General features: G+C 43.4%; 1 protein-coding gene across 11 annotated transcripts in view; it reads right to left on the bottom strand.

Moving 5' to 3' along the window:
• Positions 1-23,869, bottom strand: part of LOC106580884 (E3 ubiquitin-protein ligase TRIP12) — a 52,511-nt gene that overhangs the window by 5,455 nt on the left and 23,187 nt on the right. For 10 of the 11 annotated variants that reach the window (XM_045703642.1, XM_014162411.2, XM_045703646.1 and 7 more), the window contains 15 exons: positions 23,646-23,799; positions 22,994-23,222; positions 22,765-22,883; positions 22,190-22,388; positions 21,977-22,077; positions 19,712-19,886; positions 18,968-19,109; positions 18,536-18,727; positions 7,791-7,942; positions 7,450-7,607; positions 5,380-5,453; positions 5,067-5,266; positions 3,986-4,113; positions 2,140-2,291; positions 1,535-1,677 (listed from right to left, as the gene is read on the bottom strand). In XM_045703642.1, the coding sequence (XP_045559598.1) occupies positions 1,535-1,677; positions 2,140-2,291; positions 3,986-4,113; positions 5,067-5,266; positions 5,380-5,453; positions 7,450-7,607; positions 7,791-7,942; positions 18,536-18,727; positions 18,968-19,109; positions 19,712-19,886; positions 21,977-22,077; positions 22,190-22,388; positions 22,765-22,883; positions 22,994-23,222; positions 23,646-23,799 (2,318 nt within the window). The remainder of the gene's footprint in view (positions 1-1,534; positions 1,678-2,139; positions 2,292-3,985; positions 4,114-5,066; positions 5,267-5,379; positions 5,454-7,449; positions 7,608-7,790; positions 7,943-18,535; positions 18,728-18,967; positions 19,110-19,711; positions 19,887-21,976; positions 22,078-22,189; positions 22,389-22,764; positions 22,884-22,993; positions 23,223-23,645; positions 23,800-23,869) is intronic. The other variant, XM_045703645.1, reaches the window with a different exon arrangement.

Genomic DNA, 23,869 nt, shown 5'->3' with positions numbered 1-23,869 from the left:
TGGGTTTTGATACGGGCAGGCATAAGCTATGGACAGCAATCAATTGCATTTTATCGATGGGAATTTTAATTCAGAGGTACTGTAACGAGATCCTGAGGCTCAATGTCTCGCCATTCATCAGCCGCCATCACCTCATGTTTCAGCATGTTAATGCACGGCCACGTCGGTAAGGATCTGTACACACTTCCTTGAAGATGAAAGTGGCCCAGTTCTTCAATGGCCTGCATACTCACCAGGCATACTCCAGGTCCTGACAATATATCCAGCAACCTCGCACAGCCATTGAAGAGGAGTGGGACAACATTCCACAATCAGACTGAAATTCTATGTGAAGGAGATGTCACACTGCATGAGGCAATTGGTGGTCACACCAGATACTGACTGGTTTTCTGATCCACACAACTAGCTTCTTTTTAAAACATTTTTGTTTAAAGATATGTGACCAACAGATGTATTTCTGTAATACCAATCATGTGAAATCAATAGATTATGGCCTAATGATATTTTTTAAATTGACCGATTTCCTTATATGAACTGTAACTCAGTAAAAACTTTGAAATTGTTATATTTTTAGTCAGTGTAGTACCAGGTCTAACCCTTCTTTGCCTCCAGAACAGCCGGAATTCTGTGTGCCATTCTACAAGGTGTCAGAAACGTTCCTGATGCGATGGCATCACGCAGTTGCTGTAGAATGGAAGGCGGAACATTCATGCGAACAGCCCGATCCATCTCATCCAAAAGACCCTCTATTGGGCTGAGGCCACTCAAGTGAACTTGCTCTCATGTTCCAGGCTGTTTTTCCACTCCGCAATTGTCCAGTGTTGGTGATCGCGTGCCCACTGGAGCCAATTCTTGTTTTTAGCTGATTGGAGTGAAACCTGGTGTGGTCGTCTGCTGCAATAGCCCGTCCGTGACAAGGATTAACAAGGTGTGCACCACTACTGGTCCACTTGTGGCCCGCCTGTTAGTTTGCATGACTCTTGTCATTCTCCTTCGACCTCTTGTCAGGTTTTCGCCGAAAGGAAGCCACTAACTGGACATTTATTTGTTTGTCGCACCATTCTTGGTAAACCCTAGACACTGTCGTGCGTGAAAAGCCGAGGAGTGCAGGGTTTCTGAGGTATTTGATCCGGTGCGCCTGGCACAGACAATCATACCACACTCACTTAGAATGGGCAAAAAAAGTGACCTAACGTTCAATCGAACAGTAACTGAATGCCTCTATGCCTACTTTATATAGTTGGCCACGTGACTCACTGTGTGTAGGCGCGATCCATTTTCGTGGAAGAGGTGGTGTACCTAATAAACTGGCCAGTAAGTATATATATTCAGTTGCTTATGTGGGGTTAATCTTGGGCCTGGAAGAGAAAATTGGAATTGAAGTCTCAGTTTACTTCCTGAATTGAAATGGAATTGTCCCCAACCCTGGTCTAGACATGCGGTTTGAGGACATTGCATTAGTGAATACTCGGTCAAATATTCAGGAAAAGCAAGGCAGGTTTTTGTGGGTGTTTATGAGCTGAAAAGTAGTTACCAGGTCTTGCCGAGCTCTGTGAGCCAGGTGGGGATGTTGCCGGTCATGATGACCAGAGGGTCCTGCAGCTGTCGGTTGGCCTTGGCTGTCAGCTTACTGTTGATGAACTCACTGGTGGGGATGATCTCCTTAGACACAGCATTCTGGAAAAAAAAAAAAACTCCGTCTACTGGAACTACAACACAGCGCCTCTGTCCCTTCTCTGATGCAAGGAAACAGGGGCTAGGTTGTTTGAATGCAAAAAAAACAACATTATTTTGGGCAACTGTGTGCACTAAGACAGCTGTCTAGTTAGCAGACAGTTATAGTCATATGGTACATTGTGGTTTACCTTCTACAAGCCCACAAAGACTATAAAGATATCTTTAGCATTATGTAGAACATGACACGGACAGTGGGATATGTTGGAGGCAGACATACAGGCTTGTGTCACAAATGGCAACGTATTCCCTACATGGTGGACTACTTCTGACCAGATCCCTATTGGTCCTGGTCAAAAGTAGCACACTATAAAAAGGTTATAGGGTGCCTTCTGGGACTCAACCAGTATGTTCAGTTAGTGCCAGTATCTGCGGGCTGGAGAGGGGATAGGACAGGTTACTCACGTCGTACAGGTAGAACCAGTAACTACTAATGGAGTGCAGCACCCTCAGCAGCAGGTTGACATCCAGAGAGGGGTCGTCGAAGGTGATGCTCTCTGGGGGTTCTGACATGAGGTACATCTCCAATGGGCTGGCCACGCTGGGACACACGCCGTCTGGGAGAGAGCAAGTCAGGGTCATAATTCGTGCACACGGTAGCAAAACGTTTTGCAATGGAAAACAAAAACAAGCGTTTCTTATTGGACAAGGGCAGGTAGTCACTTGTTTGTCCTTTTCTTCCGTTTTGTGGCCAATGAATACGACACAGATATGTTGAAGCTAAACTGACAAAATGTATAGTATGAGTTAAGGACTTGAGTGGGCAGATTTAGTGTAGGTTAAAGAATGGTCAAATCTCCTATGTAGCGCACTACTTTCAAATACGGTGTAGAGAATAGGGTGTCATTTGAGAATATAAAAGCCCTTGGCCAGGGGGTTAGTGCAATAGCAAAGTTTCGGAAATACATTTGATTAATTGATTAGACAGTCCATCTCCGTGGGTTTGTGTGAAGAGGTCATCTGAGGTGACATTAATTCAGATGGTGTAAAAAAAAAAAAAAAAGTCAATTGACCAGTCACTAAGCACCGCCCCAGAATTTTGGACACACCGATGGATAGCAACTGTAGTCAAACACCTCGGACAAACTCATGTTTAAAAACCTTGGAAGCCATGGAGGGCTATGATATATATTTAAAAAACGATGATACATGAAATATAGAGCCTGTTGTAATATTTTTCGAATGCAAAATTATACTGCGGTTACCTTGTTTGCTCGCTAGCAACGTACTAGACCATTCGGAGGAGCAGAAAATAAAAATATATTTTTTTGCACCAATCTCTGATAGTGTAGTTTACACTGATCGGCTACCATATGGGGGCCAAAAGTGTTTATTGGGATCTCTTCTTGAAGATAGTGGTTTCCTTGTGTTTTGATCGCATACAGACCCTTCACTAGTAGTTTAAAGACAATGTTACATATAGGGTTAATATAACTGGTTCTCCAAATGCATGTTAGCTAGCTAAGTTGGCTATATTAAAAGAACATAATGCTCATCTGCTGTTGACATTAGCCAACAATTAGAGAGCAATTAGCAGAAAAAGTAAGAAAGCTCAGGAAAAACATGACACATTTAACCCCTTATTTTTGTTGCCGCAAAAGGACCTCCATATTTCCATGGGTTACTTTCAGATGAGTCCATAATACTTGTGGGGGTCGGGTCGTAGAGCAAAACAGAGAACATCCTCGTGAGTCATCTTTCCACTACAGACGTTTTTGTGAGAAGACCAATTTTTGGGAATGTCTCATCGTATGAAAAGCACTGCTATAACACAGCCGACTTCCATCGCAGACGAGGAAGGACGACATGGGCAGATGCGATGGATTTAGACGCAGCCCATGCAAAGAAAAAAAACAACATCTCTAGCTTAAACTGACATTTTGATGGGGATTCTGAATTGTTCTTTTTTTTATTACTTAGATTGACACACGGGTTCTGAAATAGACTTAAGGATTAAAAACAGTTTGAGATCATTGTGAGGGGTTTTCTCCAGTGGTTTGAAAGATTAGTTGGGCTTTGTGACAATGTTGACCGAGGTTGCAACAGTAACCAAAGGGGGCAAGGCTTAGCGAAGGGTCTGTTAACTTGTTTCAAGCAGGAGAAGCAGGTCAGCTCACTCCCTCCAACCACTGTAAGGAGTACATTAGAGTTGCACTATAAAATAAACCAGCAGAACTTGTCTCTCAGTCTCCAGGCCAGTAGACAACACAGACACCCACCTAGGCCCAGAGGTGGTGGTAGTGGTACCTACCGTGCCACAGCTCGTCCTGTTTCTTGGCATTGCGGGGCGAGGTCTTGGTGGGGGCAGTCTGTGCCCGGCCCCTCTTCCCTCCCACCACATCCTTAGTGCCATCCTCATCCTCCCTCACTGGCTTATACCTGATGGGATAGAGAGGGTGTCTATGTAAAGCATCTCGTGGAACATGACTACACTGCCATGTCAGTTGCATTTGATCACTAACTCAGCCCCCTATTAGATGTGTGTTTGTGTGTGAGAAATCTCAATCCTAACAGCCACCCACTACAAGCATCAGTCAGTTATGTTCAGGGCCAAATGGAGGTAGATTTAGGTATTGGTGGGTAAGAACGTCTATTTCACCCGCCACATTGGCGGGTGGTCAATTTGCAGGGCTCTAGTGTGAGCATTACATTTGCGACTAAAAATAGACAATTGCACATGCGCTTATACTTAGAAAAATGCTGTAGTAGCTGTTTTGTTTCATAGCTGTTTATTGCACAAATAAAAACGAATCCTATATCCCACCTCAAGCAGCAACACTGCCTGGCAGGGGAGCTAAGCTCACTGAGTGAAGTGCTGATAGATACATTTTTGGAGGCACTGGGCACAGGAATAAGAGATGGTCTAATATAATCTATTTACATTGTTTTGTTCACAAGTTCAGTTGTTTTTCAACGTTAGTTTGAGTCTGCTGCTTCAACTGAGAGCGAAGAGACGCCTTACATGCCAAATCTTAGACATGTGACTGGACTTGGGTGGCCCCATTACTATTGTAACCTTGTGCCCTTAAAGGAGCAGCAGAACATTTGTCTGATAATTTTAATTAAAAGATGTAAAAAAATGAAATTGAGCAATATACCACATTACTTCTTACTAATACATTTCTTGTTTTAGAAACATGGTCATCTGTTTTATGTAATTACAGCAAAAAAATATTTTGGCTGATAAAACAAATCTGAGGGCTGGTAGATTCTCTCATCTACCTGCCACAGTGGCTGGTGGACCAAAAACACAATTTTAGGCTATGGTTGGGTTCGTTAATCAGTCCAGCCTATAGACTGGTGTGTGTGGACAGCCAGCGTAAAGGGGATACCATATGGTGTGGGTTTTGGTCCAGATTCCGGCCCGTCCGAGCGGGTTGGCCTCGTCGTCTGTTGACTCCCTCTCCTCCTCTGCCTGCAGGCTGAACTGCCGCACCGCCTGGTAAACCGTCATGTTGTAGGGCAGCAGGTGGTCGCCGATGTAGAACTGCAGCCGGTGGCGCACGCTGCCTGAGTTCAGGAACTGGGCCGCCTGGACAGAGATAGACGGTCAAGTTAGGGTTGAAGTTAACATAGTTATTGGTGGGGGGGAAGAGGTATTATCCAATATGGAGAGTATTTTGCAAGGACATTGTAGCTACGTACCAGCGATTCATCAATTTCATCGTCTGAACCATCATCGTCGCTGTCCTCATCCTCCTCTCTTATTCGTCCGTAACCTGTAGAGACAAAAGTCCCATTGACCACGTCAGCATGTTAACCATAAATGTCAGTAATACAAGGAGTCTTTCTATTCTGCTAGAAGAGAAGGACAGAAATACTCTGGGAAGGAACTTTAGAAAACAGCCCTGTTGGATGAAGATCATTCGTGGGTGACCTATGTTCCTCACAGAGTGAAAGGGCTTAACCTGTTAGGGCTAGGGGGCAGTATTGACACAGCCGGATAAAAAAACGTACCCGATTTAATCTGGTTACTACTCCTGCCCAGTAACTAGAATATGCATATAATTATTGGCTTTGGATAGAAAACACCCTAAAGTTTCTAAAACTGTTTGAATGGTGTCTGTGAGTATAACAGAACTCATATGGCAGGCCAAAACCTGAGAAGATTTCATGCAGGAAGTGGCCTGTCTGAGAAGTAGTGTTTCATCTTGGCTCTTTTTATTGAAGACTGAGGATCTGTGCAATAACGTGACACTTCCTACGGCTCCCATAGGCTCTCAGAGCCCGTGAAAAAGCTGAACGATATCGAGGCAGGCTCTGGTTGAAACACTTTATCGCTTTTGGCAAGTGGCCGCTCAGAGTACTATGGGCTTAGGCGCGTGCCCGAGTCGACCGAATGCTTTCTTTTCTTTTGTCTGTTTACCTAAAACGCAGATTCCCGGTCGGAATATTATCGCTTTTTTATGAGAAAAATGGCATAAAAATTGATTTTAAACAGCAGTTGACATGCTTCGAAGTACGGTAATGGAATATTTAGATTTTTTTGTCACGAATTGCGCCATGCTCGCCACCCTTATTTACCCTTTCGGATAGTGTCTTGAACGCACGAACAAAACACCGCTGTTTGGATATAACGATGGATTATTTTGGACCAAACCAACATTTGTTATTGAAGTAGAAGTCCTGGGAGTGCATTCTGACGAAGACAGCAAAGGTAATAAAACATTTCTTATAGAAAATCTGACTTTGATGAGTGCTAAACTTGCTGGGTGTCTAAATAGCTAGCCCTGTGATGCCGGGCTATCTACTGAGAATATTGCAAAATGTGCTTTCACCGAAAAGCTATTTTAAAATCGGACATATCGAGTGCATAGAGGAGTTCTGTATCTATAATTCTTAAAATAATTATGCTTTTTGTGAACGTTTATCGTGAGTAATTTAGTAAATTCACCGGCAGTGTTCGGTGGGAATGCTAGTCACATGCTAATGTAAAAAGCTGGTTTTTGATATAAATATGAACAAAACATGCATGTATTGTATAACATAATGTCCTAGGGTTGTCATCTGATGAAGATCATCAAAGGTTAGTGCTACATTTAGCTGTGGTTTGGGTTTATGTGACATTATATGCTAGCTTGAAAAATGGGTGTCTGATTATTTCTGGCTGGGTACTCTGCTGACATAATCTAATGTTTTGCTTTAGTTGTAAAGCCTTTTTGAAATCGGACAGTGTGGTTAGATTAACGAGAGTCTTATCTTAAATGGTGTAAAATAGTCATATTTTTGAAAAATTGAAGGTTTTGCATTTCTAAGGTATTTGAATAACGCGCCACGGGATTACACTGGCTGTTACGTAGGTGGGACGATTTGGTGCCACCTACCCTAGAGAGGTTAAGCTCTCCTCTCTGATGCGATCTTAGATCCTCACCCAGGAGTGAGAGTCATGACACCACAAATGCGATTATGCATTATTATAAAGGTGCATTTTCAAGGTGAAAAATATCTTCCCCAAACTTGAAACTCACGTGCCGCCTACGTATGGCAGTTAGCAGAGGTGTGGACTCGAGTCATGACAAATATGATGACTTGCAACTCAACTTTGACTTTAACACCAATGACTTGTGACTTGACTTGGACTTGAGCCTTATGACTCAACCTGACTTGATACCCTCCCCAAGCCCAAATATAAAAAATTCGCAAACGTCCCACCTAGCCCATAGAGGTTAAGTCAAGTCAGTAACTCAATGCAAAGAGACAGATCCCAGTGCTCACCTCGGACCACCAGGTAGCGTTCAATAGCCTGTACCAAAGCCAGGGGGTCAATTTTCACCGGGCCCCCCTTCCACTGCTTCACATTGGTGCAGTCCGGGTGCCTCTGCAGCTGACACTTGAGTTGGTGTGTGTTGAAGAACTTCAGAGCCTGAGAACCTCTGAAGAAAACACATGTCAACAGACAAGATCACAATGATACAAAAGAGGTAAATACTGGCAAGTCCCCTTCCTTGACCTACACCCATATAGACTTCAATAGGGCATCACACATTAGTGAATGGCTGACAAAAATAGGGTTTGTGGAACAAAAGGAAGGGATGGAACTTGGTAAATGAACTAACCTGCTCCCGTTGCCGTTGCCACTAGGGAAGTCGTGCACCTTGACAGGGAACTGCTCCATCTGGCTTAGGCAGTTGTTCATCTTGCGCACCAGTGACAGCAGTGGCCCGTTCTCAGACGGCTCCAGGCGGCCTGCCGGCTCCATCCCCGGGATCTGGACGGGCAAAACACAGGAGGGACACACTTCAAACAAACTGCAAAGACTTGTCGTATTCATCAGGGCACACCGTAGAAACATTTTTTTAAACAGAAAATTTAAAAAAGCATTTATTTCTGGGATAAGTTTAGGTAGTTCCTCCCTTTGTCAGTTTTATTCCATTTGTTTCCTACTGAGTACAACCAGGGTTGAGTATTGCTGTTGTAAAAAAAAAAATTAAAAAAAAATAATAATAAATGCTGACAAAGCATGGTTTAGCTATCAAGTGTGATACTGTATTTAGACTGTTCAAAAGATGGGCCCACTCGAAACCATGAAAAGGAATAACCCAAGGAGGCCTAGATGCAAAATACTTAATTTAATCCATGCTCGAAAAAATACAAAGAATGACAGTGCACGGAGCTATAAAAAAAGTTGGTGAAATAAAAGATAGCAGACATTTTCCATACTGACAAAAAGCTTAATTCCCTAAAATTGTGCACAAATTTGTTTACATTCCTGTTAGTGAGCATTTCAACAGATGCATCTCTATTCCCAGTAGAGGTCGGCCGATTAATTAGGGACGATTTCAAGTTTTCATAATCGGAAATCGGTATTTTTGGACGCCGATTTGGCCGATTTTTTATTATGTTTTACACCTTTATTTAACTAGGCAAGTCAGTTAAGAACACATTCTTATTTTCAATGACGGCCTTATTTTCAATGACAGATTTTTACCTTGTCAGCTCGGGGATTCAATCTTGCAACCTTACGGTTAACTTGGGGCGCTCCTGTGGCTCAGTTGGTAGAGCATGGTGTTTGCAACGCCAGCATGGTGTGTGCAACGCCAGGGTTGTGGGTTCGATTCCCACGGGGGGCCAGTACAAAAAAAAAAAAAAAATGAAATGTATGCATTCACTACTGTAAGTCGCTCTGGATAAGAGTGTCTGCTAAATGACTAAAATGTAACTAGTCCAACGCTCTAACCACCTGCTTTACATTGCACTCCACGAGGAGCCAGCCTGTTACGCAAATGCAGTAAGAAGCCAAGGTAAGTTGCTAGCTAGCATTAAACCCATCTTATAAAAAACAATCATAATCACTAATTAACTACACATGGTTGATGATATTACTAGTTTATCTAGCCTGTCCTGCGTTGCATATAATCACTTAGGTACATGTTGCTCCAACCATAAACATCAATGCCTTTCTTAAAATCAATACACAAGTATATATTTTTAATATTGCCTGCTTTTTAATATTGCCTGCCAACATGAATTTCCTTTAACTAGGGAAAATGTGTCACTTCTCTTGCAACAGAGTCAGGGTATATACAGCAGTTTGGGCCGCCTGGCTCGTTGCGAACTGTGAAGACTATTTCTTCCTAACAAAGACAGCCGACTTCGCCAAACGGGGGATGATTTAACAAAAGCGCATTTGCGAAAAAAGCACAATCGTTGCACGACTGTACCTAACCATAAACATCAATGCCTTTCTTAAAATCCATACACAGAAGTATATATTTTTAAACCTGCATATTTAGCTAAAAGAAATCCAGGTTAGCAGGCAATATTAACCAGGTGAAATTGTGTCATTTTGCGTTCGTTGCACGCCGAGTCAGGGTATATGAAACAGTTTGGGCCGCCTGGCTTGTTGCGAACTAATTTGACAGAATTTTACATAATTATGACATAACATTGAAGGTTGTGCAATGTAACAGGAATATTTAGACTTATGGATGCCACCCGTTAGATAAAATACGGAACGGTTCCGTATTTCACTGAAAGAATAAATGTGATAGTTTCCGGATTCGATCACATTAATGACCTAAGGCTCGTATTTCTGTGTGTTATTATGATATAATTAAGTCTATGATTTGATAGAGCAGTCTGACTGAGCGATGGTAGGCACCAGCACGCTCGTAAGCATTCATTCAAACAGCACTTTCGTTTTGCCAGCAGCTCTTCGCAATGCTTCAAGCATTGCACTGTTTATGACTTCAAGCCTATCAACTCCCGAGATTAGGCTGGTGTAACCCATGTGAAATGGCTAGCTAGTTAGCGGGTGCGGCTAATCGCGTTTCAAACGTCACTTGCTCTGCATGGGTAACGCTGCTTCGAGGGTGGCTGTTGTCGATGTGTTCCTGGTTCAAGCCCAGGTAGGAGCGAGGAGAGGGACGGTAGCTATACTGTTACACTGGCAATACTAAAGTGCCTATAAGAACATCCAATAGTCAAAGGTATATGAAATACAAATCGTATAGAGAGAAATAGTCCTATAATAACTACAACCTAAAACGTCTTACCTGGGAATATTGAAGACTCATGTTAAAAGGAACCACCAGCTTTCATATGTTCTCATGTTCTGAGCAAGGAACTTAAATGTTAGCTTTCTTACATGGCACATATTGCACTTTTACTTTCTCCTCCAACACTGTTTTTGCATTATTTAAACCAAATTGAACATGTTTCATTATTTATTTGAGGCTAAATTGATTTTATTGATGTATTACATTAAGTTAAAAGTGCTCATTCAGTATTGTTGTAATTGTCATTATTACAAATAAATACATTTTAAAAACCCGATTAATCGGTAGCGGCCTTTTTTTGGCCCGCCAATAAATCGGTATCGGCTTTGAAAAATCATAATTGGTCGACCTCTAATCCCCAGTCATGTGAAATCCATAGATTAGGGCCTAATGCATTTTTTTCAATTGAATGACTTCCTTAAATTCCTTAAATTCTAGCCCATTCTGCTAACCGGCCTGCTAGCTATCTAGAGCTACTTGAACCCTACTAATTCCACGACTGGTCTATCGACGTCACCGCACTAAGAGGCAAAAACAGATTTACCCCCATCGCGACTTCCCACAAAGGCTAACTTGCTAGCCCCGGTCTGCTAACTTGCCTGCCGCGGTCTGCCAACTGCTGGCTTGCTAACCCGGTCTGCTAACTGCTAGCTTGCCTGCCCCGGTCTGCTAATTGCTAGCTTGTTTAGCCCTGGCCTACTAACTGTTAGCATCGGCCTGCTAACTGTCTGAATCGCCGTGTCCCCAGTCAGTCCAACCAATCAATCACTGGACCCATATGTTCACTTGGCTACGCATGCCTCTCTCTAATATCAATATGCCTCATCCATTACTGTCCTGGTTAGTGATTACTGTCTTATTTCACTGTAGAGCCTCTAGCCCTGCAAAAATATGCCTTAACCAACCATGTTGTTCCACCTCCTACATATGCGATGACATCACCTGGTTTAAACGTCGCTAGAGACTATATCTCTCTCATCATTACTCAATGCCTAGTTTACCTCCAATGTACTCACATCCTACCTTACCTTTGTCTGTACACTATGCCTTGAATCTATGCTATCGTGCCCAGAAACCTGCTCCTTTTACTCTCTGTTCCAAACGTGCTAGACGGTCAGTTCGTATAGCCTTTAGCCGTACCCTTATCCTACTTCTCTGTTCCTCTGGTGATGTGGAGGTTAATCCAGGTCCTGCAGTGCCTAGCTCCACTCCCACTCCCCAGGTGCTCTCATTTGTTGACTTCTGTAACCGTAAAAGCCTTGGTTTCATGCATGTTAACATTAGAAGCCTACTCCCTAAGTTTGTTTTACTCACTGCTTTAGCACACTCTGCCAACCCGGATATCTTAGCCGTGTCTGAATCCTGGCTTAGGAAAACCACCAAAAACCCTGAAATCTCCTTTGCTAACTATATAATTTCCTGCCAAGATAGAACTGCCAAAGGGGGCGGTGTTGCAATCTACTGCAAAGATATCCTGCAGAGTTCTGTATTACTATCCAAGTCTGTACACAAACAATTAGAGCTTCTACTTCTAAAAATTCACCTTTCCAGAAACAAGTCTCTCACTGTTGCCACAGACCTACCTCTGCCCCCAGCTGTGCCCTCGATACCATATGTGGATTGATTGCCCCCCCCATCCATCTTCTGAGCTCGTGCTACTAGGTGACCTAAACTGGGACATGCTTAACACCCCGGCCATCCTACAATCTAAACTTGATGCCCTCAATCTCACACAAATGATCAATGAACCTACCAGGTTCAACCCCAAATCCATAAACACAGGCACCTTCATAGATGTCATCCTAACTAACTCGCCCTCCAAATACACCTCTGCTGTTTTCAATCAAGATCTCAGCGATCACTGCCTGCATCCGTAATGGGTCTGGGACCAAACGACCACCGCTCATCACTGTCAAACGCTCCCTAAAACACTTCTGCGAGCAGGCCTTTCTAATCGACCTGGCCGGTGTATCCTGGAATGACATTAACCTGTTATGGATAGGGGGCAGTATTTTCACGGCCGGATAAAAAAAACGTACCCGATTTAATCTGGTTATTACTACTGCCCAGAAACTAGAATATGCATATAATCATTGGCTTTGGATAGAAAACACCCTAAAGTTTCTAAAACTGTTTGAATGGTGTCGGTGAGTATAACCTGTTGGGGATAGGGGGCAGTATTTGCACGGCCGGAAAAAAAACGTACCCGATTTAATCTGGTTATTACTACTGCCCAGAAACTAGAATATGCATATAATCATTGGCTTTGGATAGAAAACACCCTAAAGTTTCTAAAACTGTTTGAATGGTGTCTGTGAGTATAACAGAACTCATATGGCAGGCAAAAACCTGAGAAGATTCCTTACAGGAAGTGCACTCTCTGACCATTTCTTGGGCTTCTACACTCTATTGAAAACTGAGTATCTCTGCTGTAACGTGACACTTCCTACGGCTCCCATAGGCGGCAAACCGCTGAATGATGTCTTTGCAGGCCATGGCTGAAAAACATTAGCGCATTTGGATGGTGGTCGATCAGAGGACAATGAGACTGAGGCGCGTGCACGAGGCGACACCATGTTTTTATTTTCTCTGTCTTTGAACGAAAACGACGTCTCCCGGTCGGAATATTATCGCTATTTTACAAGAAATATCACATAAAAATTGATTTTAAACAGCATTTGACATGCTTCAAAGTACGGTAATGGAATATCTTAAATGTTTGTCACGATATGCGCCGGCGCGTCACCCTTCGGATAGTGACTTGAACGCACAAACAAAACGCCGCTATTTGGATATAACTATGGATTATTTGGAACCAAACCAACATTTGTCGTTGAAGTAGAAGTCCTGGGAGTGCATTCTGACGAAGAACAGCAAAGGTAATCAAATTTTTCTTAGGGTAAATCTGAGTTTGGTGAGTACCAAACTTGGTGGGTGTCAAAATAGCTAGCCTGTGATGGCCGGGCTATCTACTCAGAATATTGCAAAATGTGCTTTCACCAAAAAGCTATTTTAAAATCGGACACCGCGATTACATAAAGGAGTTCTGTATCTATAATTCTTAAAATAATGTTTTTTTGTGAACGTTTATCATGAGTAATTTAGTGAATTCACCGGAAGTGTTCGGTGGGAATGCTAGTTCTGAACGTCACATGCTAATGTAAAAAGCTGGTTTTTGATATAAATATGAACTTGATTGAACAAAACATGCATGTATTGTATAGCAATGTCCTAGGAGTGTCATCTGATGGTTAGTGCTGCATTTAGCTGTGGTTTTGGTTTTTGTGACATATGCTAGCTTGAAAAATGGGTGTCTGATTATTTCTGGCTGGGTATTCTCCTGACAATCTAATGTCTTGCTTTCGTTGTAAAACCTTTTTGAAACCGGACAATGTGGTTAGATAAAGGAGAGTCTTGTCTTTAAAATGGTGTAAAATAGTCATATGTTTGAAAAATTGAAGTTTTCAGATTTGAGGAATATGTAATTCGCGCCACGCCCTATCATTGGATATTGGAGCAGTGTTCCGCTAGCGGAACGTCTAGATGTAAGAGGTTAACCTTATCCCGTCAGTAGATGATGCCTGGCTATTCTTTAAAAGTGCATAAGAGCACCTCCTCCCAGCTGCCCACTGCTCTGAGGCTAGGAAACACTGTTACCACCGATAAATCCACTATAATTGAGAATTTCAATAAGCATTACTCTACGGCTGGCCATGCTTTCCACCTGGCTACCCCTACACCGGTCAACTGCCCGGCACCCTCCACAGCAACCCTAGCCTTCCCTGTAGCTCAGTTGGTAGAGCATGGTGTTTGCAACACCAGGGTCGTGGGTTCGATTCCCACGGGGGGCCAGCACAGAGGAAAAAAAAAAAAAAAAATGTATGAGTTGTATGAAATGTATGCATTCACTACTGTAAGTCGCTCTGGATAAGAACGTCTGCTAAATGACTAAAATGTAAATGTAAATGTAACCCGCCAAAGCCCCCACCATTTCTCCTTCACCCAAATCCAGATAGCTGATCTGGACCCATACAAATCAGCCGGGCTAAACCATCTGGAACCTCTCTAAAATTATCCGCCGAAATTGTTGCAACCCCTATTACTAGCCTGTTCAACCTCTTTCGTATCGTCTGAGATTCCCAAAGATTGGAAAGCTGCCGCAGTCATCCCCCTCTTCAAAGGGGGTGACACTCTAGACCCAAACTGCTACAGACCTATATCTATCCTACCCTGTCTTTCTAAGGTCTTCGAAAGCCAAGTTAAACAGATTACCGACCATTTCGAATCCCACCGTACCTTCTCCGCTATGCAATCTGGTTTCAGAGCTGGTCATGGGTGCACCTCAGGCACGCTCAAGGTCCTAAACAACAACATAACCGCCATCGATAAGAGACTTTACTGTGCAGCCGTATTCATCGACCTGGCCAAGGCTTTCGACTCTGTCAATCACCACATTCTTATTGGCAGACTCGACAGCCTTGGTTTCTCAAATGATTGCCTCGCCTGGTTTACCAACTACTTCTCTGATAGAGTTCGGTGTGTCAAATCAGAGGGCCTGTTGTCCGGACCTCTGGCAGTCTCTATGGGGGTGCCAAAGGGTTAAATTCTCGGGCCGACTCTCTTCTCTGTATACATCAATGATGTTGCTCTTGCTGCTGGTGATTCTCTGATCCAACTCTACGCAGACGACACCATTCTGTATACTTCTGGCCCCTCTTTGGACACTTAATTAATCTCCAGACGAGCTTCAATGCCATACAATGCTCCTTCCGTGGCCTCCAACTGCTCTAAAAAACGAAGGTAAAACTAAATGCATAGTATTCAATCGATCACTGCCCGCACCTGCTCGCCCGTCCAGCATCACTACTCTGGACGGCTCTGACTTAGAATAAGTGGACAACTACAAATACCTGGGTGTCTGGTTAGACTGTAAACTCTCCTTCCAGGCTCACATTAAGCATCTCCAATCCAAAATTAAATCTAGAATCGGCTTCCTATATCGCAACAAAGCCTCCTTCACTCATGCTGCCAAACATGCCCTCGTAAAACTGACCATCCTACCTATCCTCGACTTCGGCGATGTCATCTATAAAATAGCCTCCAACACTCTACTCAACAAACTGGATGCAGTCTATCACAGTGCCATCTGTTTAGTCACCAAAGCCCCATACAATACCCAGCATTGCGACCTGTAAGCTCTCGTTGGTTGGTCCTCGCTTCATACTCGTTGCCAAACCCACTGGCTACAGGTTATCTACAAGTCTCTGCTAGGTAAAGCCCTGCCTTATCTCAGCTCACTGGTCACCAAAGCAGCACGCGCTCCTGCAGGTATATCTCACTGGTCACCCCCAAAGCCAATTCCTCCTTTGGTCGTCTTTCCTTCCAGTACTCTGCTGCCAATGACTTGAACGAACTGCAAATATCCCTGAAGCTGAAGACTCATATCTCCCTCACTAGCTTTAAGCACCAGCTGTCAGAACAGCTCACAGATCACTGCACCTGTACATAGCCCATCTATCTACCTACCTCATCCCGATACTGTATTTATTTATCTCGCTCCTTTGCACCCCAGTATCTCTACTTGCACATTCATCTTTGCACATCTACCATTCCAGTGTTTAATTGCTATATTGTAATTACTTCACCATGGCCTATTTATTGTCTTATCTTACCTCATTTGCACTCACTGTTTATAGACTTTTTGTTTTCTTTTGTTCTACTGTATTATTGACTGTATGTTTTGTTTATTCCATGTGTAACTGTTGTTGTATGTGTCGAATTGCTACGCTTTATCTTGGCCAGGTCGCAGTTACAAATGAGAACTTGTTCTCAACTAGCCTACCTGGTTAAATAAAGGTGAAATAAAAAAATGAAATGTAACGGAGTAAAACCTTTGAAATTGTTGCATGTTGCGTTTATATTTTTGCTTAGTATATAAAAAAAAAACATTGAGAATATGTTTCAGCCTTATGCCTTCAGAGCTGTAGAAACAACTGGAGGAGACACGCATTTAAGACATCTGCTGTGCGTAACAGGAGCAAGCAGCTATAGTTCATGAGATACTGGCAAAATGGGAGTTAAATGTATATTAACAGGGAATATGTAGAATAATATTAACCTGTTGGGGCTAGGGGGCAGTATTTTCACGGCTGGATAAAAAAACGTACCCGATTTAATCTGGTTACTAATCCTACCCAGTAACTAGAATATGCATATACTTATTATATATGGATAGAAAACACCCTAAAGTTTCTAAAACTGTTTGAATGGTGTCTGTGAGTATAACAGAACTCATTTGGCAGGCAAAACCCTGAGACATTTTCTGACAGGAAGTGGATACCTGATGTGTTGAATTACCTTTAAGCCTATGCCATTGAAACACACAGGGGTTGATTAATGTTTTGGCACTTCCTATTGCTTCCACTAGATGTCACCAGCCTTTACAAAGTGTTTTGAGTCTTTTACTGTGAGATCTGACCGAACAAGAGCCATGGAACGGTGATGGCCGATTAGACTCTGGCGCGCGAGTTCATGTTGGGTACCCTCATTCCAATACGTTATAAAAGAGAATGCATTCGTCCACCTTGAATATTATTCATGTTCTGGTTAAAAAAGGCACTAATGATTTATGCTATACAACGTTTGACATGTTTGAACGAACGTAAATATATTTTTTCCCCTCGTTCATGACGAGAAGTCCGGCTGGCTTAGATCATGTGCTAACAACACGGATCTTTTTGGATATAAATGATGAGCTTTTTTGAACAAAACTACATTCGTTATGGACCTGGGATTCCGGGAAGTGACATCTGATGAAGAGAATCAAAGGTAATGGATTATTTACATAGTATTTTCGATTTTAGATCTCCCCAACATGACGCCTAGTCTGTATCGCAACGCGTATTTTTCTGGGCGCAGTGCTCAGATTATTGCAAAGTGTGATTTCCCAGTAAGGTTATTTTTAAATCTGGCAAGTTGATTGCGTTCAAGAGATGTAAATATATAATTCTTTAAATGACAATATAATATTTTACCAATGTTTTCTAATTTTTATTATTTAATTTGTGGTGTTGACTTGACTGCCGGTTATTGGAGGGAAACGATTTCCTCAACATCAATGCCATAGTAAAACGCTGTTTTTGGATATAAATATGAACTTGATAGAACTAAAAATGCATGCATTGTCTAACATAATGTCCTAGGAGTGTCATCTGATGGAGATTGTAAAAGGTTAGTGCATCATTTTAGCTGGTTTTAGTGACCCTGTCTTTGAATTGACAAAACATTACACACAGCTATTGTCAATGTACTCTCCTAACATAATCTAACTTTATGCTTTCGCCGTAAAACCTTTTTGAAATCGGACAACGTGGTTAGATTAAGGAGATGTTTATCTTTCAAAGGGTGTAAGATAGTTGTATGTTTGAAAAATTTGAATTTTGACATTTATTTGGTTTCAAATTTGCCGCTCTTGAAATGCACCTGCTGTTGATAGGGTGCACCACGGGTGGCACGCTAGCGTCCCACATAGCCCCAAGAAGTTAAACTGACAATTCAAATGTCACATATAATTGAAAAAACACAATGGTCTAGGCCAGTGTTCCCCAACTTCCGTTGTGTTGTAGCCCAGGACAAAAACACCCGATTCAAATTGTCAACTAATCACCAAGGCCTCAATGAGCTGAATCAGGTGTTTTTGCCCAGGGATACAAAAAAAATGTGTGCTGTTGTGGATACTCGAGGACCAGAGTTGGGAAACACTGGTCTAACCTACATAACAATGTAGGGCTCCTGAGTGGCGCAACAGTCTAAGGCACTGCATCTCGGTGCTAGAGCCGTCACTACAGACCCTGGTTCGATTCCAGGTGCACAATTGACCCAGCGTCATCCGGGTTTGGCTGTCAACTGACTTTACTAGTTAAATAAAGGTTTAAATATATATATTTTTTAAATACTACATTATATAAGCAATACATATAGATGCAATACAAAACTTGAGGGTGGGGCTCAGTTGAGTGAGTACCTTTTGAACTCTAGGAGAAAAATATACATACCAGCTGCCATTCATTCTAGCCTGAGCGCAAACCCTCATACTGGCTTTATACTGTATTTAGAGCCATGAGATGTATTGCCCTCAGCTCCAGTCTCTGCCAACATGGCCTATTAGGCTGGAGTTGGCTACATTGTCAGTCACTGGATACTGAGAAAGGATGAACGTCTTCATCGGGCGAAAGACAAACTTCTGATAATAGAAACAGAATCTCATTCTAGTTCTGCGCTTCAGACCAGCCTAACAGCCTTACCGGGCAGCCATAGAAGACGTGCAGGAACCTCTTGAGGCGGACGTCACGGCTGACCAGGTCACGGTCACTCCTGGAGGTCAGGTAGAGCAGCAGCTGCTTGACCAGGCCGCTGTGCTGGATCTCGAACGATGACACGTCCGACTCTGACACGATGCTGCAGATCTCCACGAGGCACTCCACGCCACCGTCCATCTGGTGGGGGGATTGGGGGTGTGACAGCAGTCAAGAAGTTTATCATAACCCAAGTCACTCACCATCATACCTTAATGACCTTGTCTTTAGCTAGCAATGTAGATAGTACCCCTGTACTATCAAAACAGCTGTTCTCAAGTTAGTATTAGCAAACAGGGTCTCCAAAGCCGTCAACTAATGACTATTTACTTTCATCGTGTGCAATACTACAACGTGGGAGAGTGTTGGGGAGTACAGTACCTGTAGGCTGAGCTGTTGCGTGGCGGTGCAGAGTCTCTGGAGTACATTTAGTGCGGGGTTGCTGCCATCAATGTTTTCAGTGTTGAAGTAGCGTGCCACAAATTTACAGGCCTGCTCTTTGATCCAAGCCTTAATCTTGTCCCTGTAAGGGGGCGACCATCATCATCATCACTATTGGCTGTCTTGTTTTCTCAATTCCTTAACTCCCTCACAAAGCCCATTGGAGGTTGTCGTCCAAGGGGAGAGCCCTTGGAACCAGGAGGAATCTAAGATTTGACAGCTTGGATGCAATCGGTTTGACTAAACCAGGGTTGTCAAAAAGAGCCCAAGGGCCAAATCCGCAACCCCATTCAATTTTGCACATTTTTTGGGATTAAACTCTTGCTACGTCGCGTGACAGTCTGTATTAAATGACACCTTTCCCCAAAACGTTCAACGTTCTTGAACAGACTAAGCTATGTTTGCACCGTGTGGTGGGGTGTGGCTTGAAGCAATGAGTGACATATTTAAAGGGTAACGGTGCATTTTGAATGCTCATACTTACACAACCAAACCTCTCCATGTTTTTCAACTTAACTTCAGGAACAGCACCGTTGCACACCAATTTTCATACTGAACACAGCCCTAGCTACATTTTCTGAGCGAGACAATGATAATCACCTACACCACTATTATAATCTCCACCACTACCACCAACACCGCGATAAATCATCACCACCACCACCGTAATGGTTTCCGTCGTACCTGTTGTTGGAGACAGAGTCCTTGGGAAGGGCGCGTGCCAGGCCACTCACACCGGCCGTGCGAGAGTGCTCAGAGTTTGTGCTGTTGGTCTGGGTGCCCAGCTTGCCCCAGGTCTTGGGGTTCAGACTGGCCAAGAAGGAGGATTTGGGTGACTGAGTAGTGGTAGGACTCTTGGCTGTAGGAACAGTAGAATGGTTAGTCACAGCTTGAAACATGACAAAGTGGGTGTCAAATGATACCCTATACTTCAGCATTTCCCAAACTCGGTCCCGGGGACACCAAAGGCGTGCACATTTTGGTTTTTGCCCTAGCACTAGACAGCTGATTAAAATAATCAAAGCTTGATGATTGGTAGATTATTTGAATGAGCTGTGTAGTGCTAGGTCAAAAACCTAAACATGCACCCCTTGGGAAACACCGTTATAGTTGTTTGAAACAGACACCAGATTCTCTGGTAGATATTAAAGAATTAAGTCATGCTGTATTTATTTATTTAGGTCAAGAAATCATGAAGATCAGTTTGCATTCTGCATAAATGTCCCAAATATACCAGGACTCCAGGCACAAAGAGGCATGGAGACCAATGATGCTGCAAATGAGAGCCAATTTTGAAGCATCGACTTGTCATGGTTTTACACACACACACACACACACACACCACTAACAGTCAAAAGGTTGTGACACCTACCCATTCCAGGGTTTTTATTTTTTACATTGTAGAATAAGTGACGACATCAAAACTATGAACTAACACATATGGAATCATGTAGTAACCAAAAAAAAAAAAATAATAATAATAATAAAGTGTTGAACAATTCAAAATATATTTTATATTTGAGATTCTTCAAAGTAGCCACCCTTCGCCTTGACAGCTTCGCACACTTGGCATTATCTCAACCAGCTTCATGAGGTAGTCGCCTGGAATACATTTCAAATAACAGGTGTGCCTTGTTAAAAGTTAATTTGTGGAATTTATTTCCTTCTTAATGCATTTGAGCCAATCAGTTGTGTTGTGACAAGGTATACAGACCCAATTCCATATTATGGCAAGAACAGCTCAAATAAGTAAAGAGAAACGACAGTCCATCACTACTTTAAGACATGGTCAGTCAATATGGAACATTATGAACTCTGAAAGTTTCTTCAAGCGCAGTCACAAAAACCATAAATAGCTATGATGAAACTCGCTCTTCATGAGGACCGCCACAGGAAAGGAAGACCCAGAGTTACCTCTGCTGCAGAGGATAAGTTCATTACAGTTACCAGCCTCAGAAATTGCAGCCCAAATAAATGCTTCACAGAGCTTAAGTAACAGACACATCAACAGCAACTGTTCAGAGGAGACTGTGTGAATCAGGCCTTCATGGTCAAATTGCTGCAAAGAAAACACTACTAAAGGACACCAATAAGAAGAAGAGACTTGCTTGGGCCAAGAAACATGAGCAATGGACTTTAGACCAGTGGAAATCTGTCCTTTGGTCTGAAGAGTCCAAATTGGAGATTTTTGGTTCCAACCACTGTCTTTGTGAGACACGGTGTGGGTGAACAGATGATCTCTGCATTTGTGGTTCCCACCGTGAAGACCAACAGCTTTGCTCGTACACTGTCTGATTTATTAACCAGCATGGCTACCACAGCATTCTGCAGAGATACGTCATCCCATCTGGTTTGAGCTTAGTGGGACTATCATTTGTTTTTCAACAGGACAATGTCCCAACACACCTCCAGGCTGTGTAAGGGCTATTTGACCAAGGAGAGTGATGGAGTGCTGCAGCAGATGACCCAACCTCAACCCAATTGAGATGGTTTGGGAGGAGTTGGACCACAGATTGATGGAAAAGCAGCCAACAGGTGCTCAGCATATGTGGGGACTCCTTCAAGACTGTTGGAAAAGCATTCCAGGTTAAGCTGGTTGAGGCCAAGAGTGTGCAAAGCTGTCATCATGGCAAAGGGTGGCTACTTTGAAGAATCTCAAATATATTTTGATATAACACTTTTTTGGTTACTACATGATTCCATGTGTTATTTCATAGTTTTGATGTCTTGACTATTATTATACAATGTAGAAGAGTCAAAATAAAGAAAAATCCTTGAATGAGTAGGTGTCGCCAAACTTTTGACTTGCACAAATACGTGTACACACATACACAGGAATTTTACCTTTACTACTACAAATGTATCATTGACATTTAGCACTATTTGTATCACCTGTGAGAACCATGTGCATCCAGGCTTAGAGACTATGATAGTGTCAATAACAATTACCCTGATTGTCTACTTTGTCGTCGTCCCTGGGAGGAGAGTACTTGGGCCTTCTGGGCCCTCTCTTAGGCAGACGTTTTCTCTTCAGCACATCACTTAACCGCCTAGGAGAGAGGGCGAGACTAATGTTGTTCTATGGAGGAATGTGTGAGTGTCCTTGCGTGTGGTATCTGACCTATCATACATGCACATTCACATGTATTCGTGTTCTCTCACCCCTGTGGGCTGAGGTCCAGTGAGTCGTCCATGCTGTGCTGGAAGCTAGGTGAGCCCAGGTCTGGGGTGGCGGTGGTGGCCGCCGTAGTGTTTGCAGTGCTGATGGTACACAGGCTAGCCGTGCCGCTGGTGCACGCCTTTGGGGGACTAGTGAGGAAGGCCTCTGACTCAGCCAGGTTCTTCACCTGGTGCATCACACCTGGAAGGGGAGGAAGGCAGAGGTGAGGGCAGATGGAATACAGTGAAATTCCTCTTTTCCCAATTCTCTGATATTAAAGAGGTTAGTGTCAGAAATTATGATTAAATAAATCAGGCATTTAGCTAGATAAACAGCTTTCTGTGGTCCACGGCATAAGTGCACTGTGGTGTGACATCCCAATTTTATGACCTCAGTGTTGACTTCGCTAAAAAAAACATTGAAGCTCAAATAGCAGTGGAGGATCCGTCATAACAGGTCCTATGAACTGCAGCTCCTGGTGCTACAGCTCCTGATGCTACAAAAGAGCTGTGTGTTTTGGATCATTACTGGTCAGCTCCTCTAGGGAGGAGACACCGGCTCAGGCAGGATCTATCACCTTCTCTTCTGAAGAAGACACTGAATACGTCAGGCAGCTTCTGCATGAGGATCTCAGCCATCTGCAGAGAGCCCACTACAATCTTCAGGTCCTGGCTGGACAGCATGGAGGCAATGTGACTGGGAGAAGGAAACAGACAAACACTGAGGTTCAGGTGTGATGTGAAGACATGTCGTACTGACCATTTCTTTTTGTCCATGGAGGCAGCAATCATGAGTCAAAAGTTTACCTGGACACAGCGTGGTTCCTCAGCACGTCCTTGAGGAGCTCAGCATCTGCGAAGAAGATGATCCTGAGGATGGCTCGGAGGCACTTATGTCTGACGGCTGGGCCGGCCGACGAGCTGTACACCTCGTACAGCACCCCGAACAGGGTCTTGATGAAGCACTTGGCCAGCTCAGGGTCCTCCTTCATCAGCTGGGCCCGTGCATCCTCCCGCCTCACCTCCTGGTGACCCCCTGGGGGAAAGACAGGGGAAAACTCATGTAAGATTTGATAGTTCCTTTGACTCAAAAGGAGAAAATTGGATTCCATCAGCTAGTGCAGAAGAGACAAAGAAGCAGCCTGTTCAATTTCACGAGTTCACAAAAAGATGCGTCAAGAGCTGCCTCTTGAGCACTTCCGCATTGGGAAAAAGGTAATTTGCCCTCAATGGGACTACCTGGTTAATAGGCTCAATAAAAGTATGAATAACTAGGGGGCACTAACCCCTTTCTCCACTGGATCTATAGCGATCCATAAAATGTATATTTTCAGGTGAATAGAGCTAGTCTCAGAACTAAATCAGGGCATCATACGACAGCAACTGACATGAAACGCATACAACTGACTCCAGTTTGGGGATAGTCTATGACTTGAGGTAATGATGGTGTCTCTCTCACCAGTAGTGGGGTTGGCTAAGGGGTTGGGTTTCCTCTGGATACCCCGTGCTGTGCCAGTGTCCTCGTTGATCTGCTGCATAGAGTTGAAGTCGATGGTGTAGACGCGGCCCAGGGTGGACAGGCTGATCTCGTCCTCTCCGTTCTGGTGGGCCGTCTGGAGAGGAAGAGAGAACCAGACACCCCCAGACGTTAGTGTAACACTGGGCTGCACAGGGGCTTCACAC

Source organism: Salmo salar, chromosome ssa20 (assembly GCF_905237065.1).
Source record: "Salmo salar chromosome ssa20, Ssal_v3.1, whole genome shotgun sequence".
In the NCBI taxonomy this organism is placed as follows: Eukaryota; Metazoa; Chordata; class Actinopteri; order Salmoniformes; family Salmonidae; genus Salmo; species Salmo salar.
This window is presented reverse-complemented; position numbering and strand designations above follow the sequence as displayed.